Source organism: Trypanosoma equiperdum, assembly GCF_001457755.1.
Source record: "Trypanosoma equiperdum strain OVI genome assembly, contig: ctg_552, whole genome shotgun sequence".
In the NCBI taxonomy this organism is placed as follows: domain Eukaryota; phylum Euglenozoa; class Kinetoplastea; order Trypanosomatida; family Trypanosomatidae; genus Trypanosoma; species Trypanosoma equiperdum.
In genome coordinates, this window is record NW_027124479.1 from 1 (window position 1) to 1,860 (window position 1,860).

General features: G+C 48.2%; 1 protein-coding gene across 1 annotated transcript; it reads left to right on the forward strand.

Annotated features, from left to right (window-relative positions):
- Nucleotides 1-616: 616 nt before the first annotated feature.
- Nucleotides 617-1,495, forward strand: TEOVI_000246000 (LIM domain containing protein, putative; the record flags this gene model as incomplete). The annotated part of the gene is made up of 1 exon (XM_067225537.1): nucleotides 617-1,495. The coding sequence occupies one exon, from the start codon at nucleotides 617-619 to the stop codon at nucleotides 1,493-1,495; it is 879 nt and encodes a 292-aa protein (XP_067081638.1).
- Between the last annotated feature and the right edge of the window lie 365 nt (nucleotides 1,496-1,860).

The window sequence follows — 1,860 nt, forward strand, 5'->3', positions numbered from 1 at the left end:
TGAGGCTCTCAATGCCACTGAGACTGTGGAAGCCACAGAAGTTATCGAGGGAGCCGAGGTTACAATTAGCGTTGATGGCACTGAATCTGCCGTTGTGGTAGAGGAGTCTGAGATTGTTTACCAAGCAGACACGACTAGGGATGACAGTGTAGTTGAAGGTGCAATAACCTCCGGTGGTATCGAGGTCGATAATGACGCAAAGGCCGTAGACAAAAACAAAGCTACCCACGAAGCTGTAGAGGTGCTCAAGGACCTAGAGAGCGAGCGGGCCGCCAACAACACTGAGGCTCCTCTTGCTGAGGTTACTGGAGTAGAAACTGACGCAATTGCCTCCGCTGGGGCTGTTGATGATATTAAGACCCTTGAGGCTCCGAGTGGAGAAAATCCCCCGGTTGTTGAATATGATGAAGTGGTCAATACTGTTGGTTCCGCTGGAGTTTCTGGAGGCGCCCGGGGTGAACAGGATATCGCGGTAGTTAGTAGCAGAGAGGATGATGTGAAAAATACGGAAGGTAGTGGATTTCCAGAGCGGAAAGAGACGGAAACGAGCGCCACTACACCAACTCCTTTACACTCAGATGCAGGAGTAAGGGCCCAGACGGCGGGTCCGGGTGGTATGGCAAAGGAACTTGCATTGCCGAAGGATGCCAGCGCCGACGGACCGAAAAGGGTGGAGAGCGCCGCTGTCAATCCCTCCGAAAAGAAGGATCTCACACCGAATGTGGGGAAGGAGCCACAACGGACATTGGAAAAGAGCAAAGGGGATAAGCCTGCGAAACAGGAGGTGTTAGCATCTGCTCAGCACCAACCCGCAGCTGGAACGGTGGGCAAGCATGTCAGGAGAAAAAGGAAAGGTCTCCTTTACGAAAATTATTACGGTCCTCACGTTATACAGAGGGTTCGCAACCCCCTTAATTTAACTCCCGCCGAAGAATACTCTGTCTTTCGCGCTCGCAACGGTGTTTCCCTCAACTATACGGGTCCTATCCACGTTGTTGAGGAGATTCACGTCGGGTGTGCTTACTGTGGCTGTCCCGTTGACGCCGTCACACGTGTCGAAGCCGGAAAATTGCATTTCCATCCACAATGTATTCGCTGCAAACTGTGTGGTGCGAATAGCATATCAGACGCGTACTTCCAGGTAACTAATAATAGTGTCATTTGCTCCGAGTGCAGTGTGAGGGGTTTATCAGAAAATGTGGCCAAGGAGGAGGCCGCTGATGATACGATGTTCACGAGTAACTTCCGTCATAAGTTCGAAAGGGCGATTCGGCGTTTTGATGTTAATTCTGAGCGGCGTCCCAGGTTAAATGTAAATGCAGAGGGTATAATCCCACCTACGCTGACGCTGAACATAGATCACGAGCGTGGAAGCAGCACCAACTCCAAAAGACTCGCTCTGATTCATCGTCAACAATATTACTCACAGAATGATAACAATATTATCTGCTTGTCACCTCCTGAATCACCATCGATATCACCGAAGAAGAATTGATAGGGGGGTGTATCGTTACTTCATTCCGTGTTTGTTTTATTTTTCGTACCATGTGGCGCTGATCCTTTCGTTAGACGTGATGACTTGAGCTTCCTTTTCTTTTTCTTACTTTCATTTATCCTTCTTACTTCTTTCGTTCATTTGTCTATACCAAACTGTGCACACACGTCAGATGGTTGCCACTTTGACACACGTTTGCCCTACCCTCCCTGCTCTTATATTTATATGTTTATGTATTAGATGTTCGAAGCAAAATACCATCACAATTTTGCCTTCCACGCGTGGTTTATCGTTCTATCTAACTTACCCCCTTTTTTGTGCAATTTGGCTGGCATACGTCGTGCTTGCTCTTTTTTTTAAAAAAA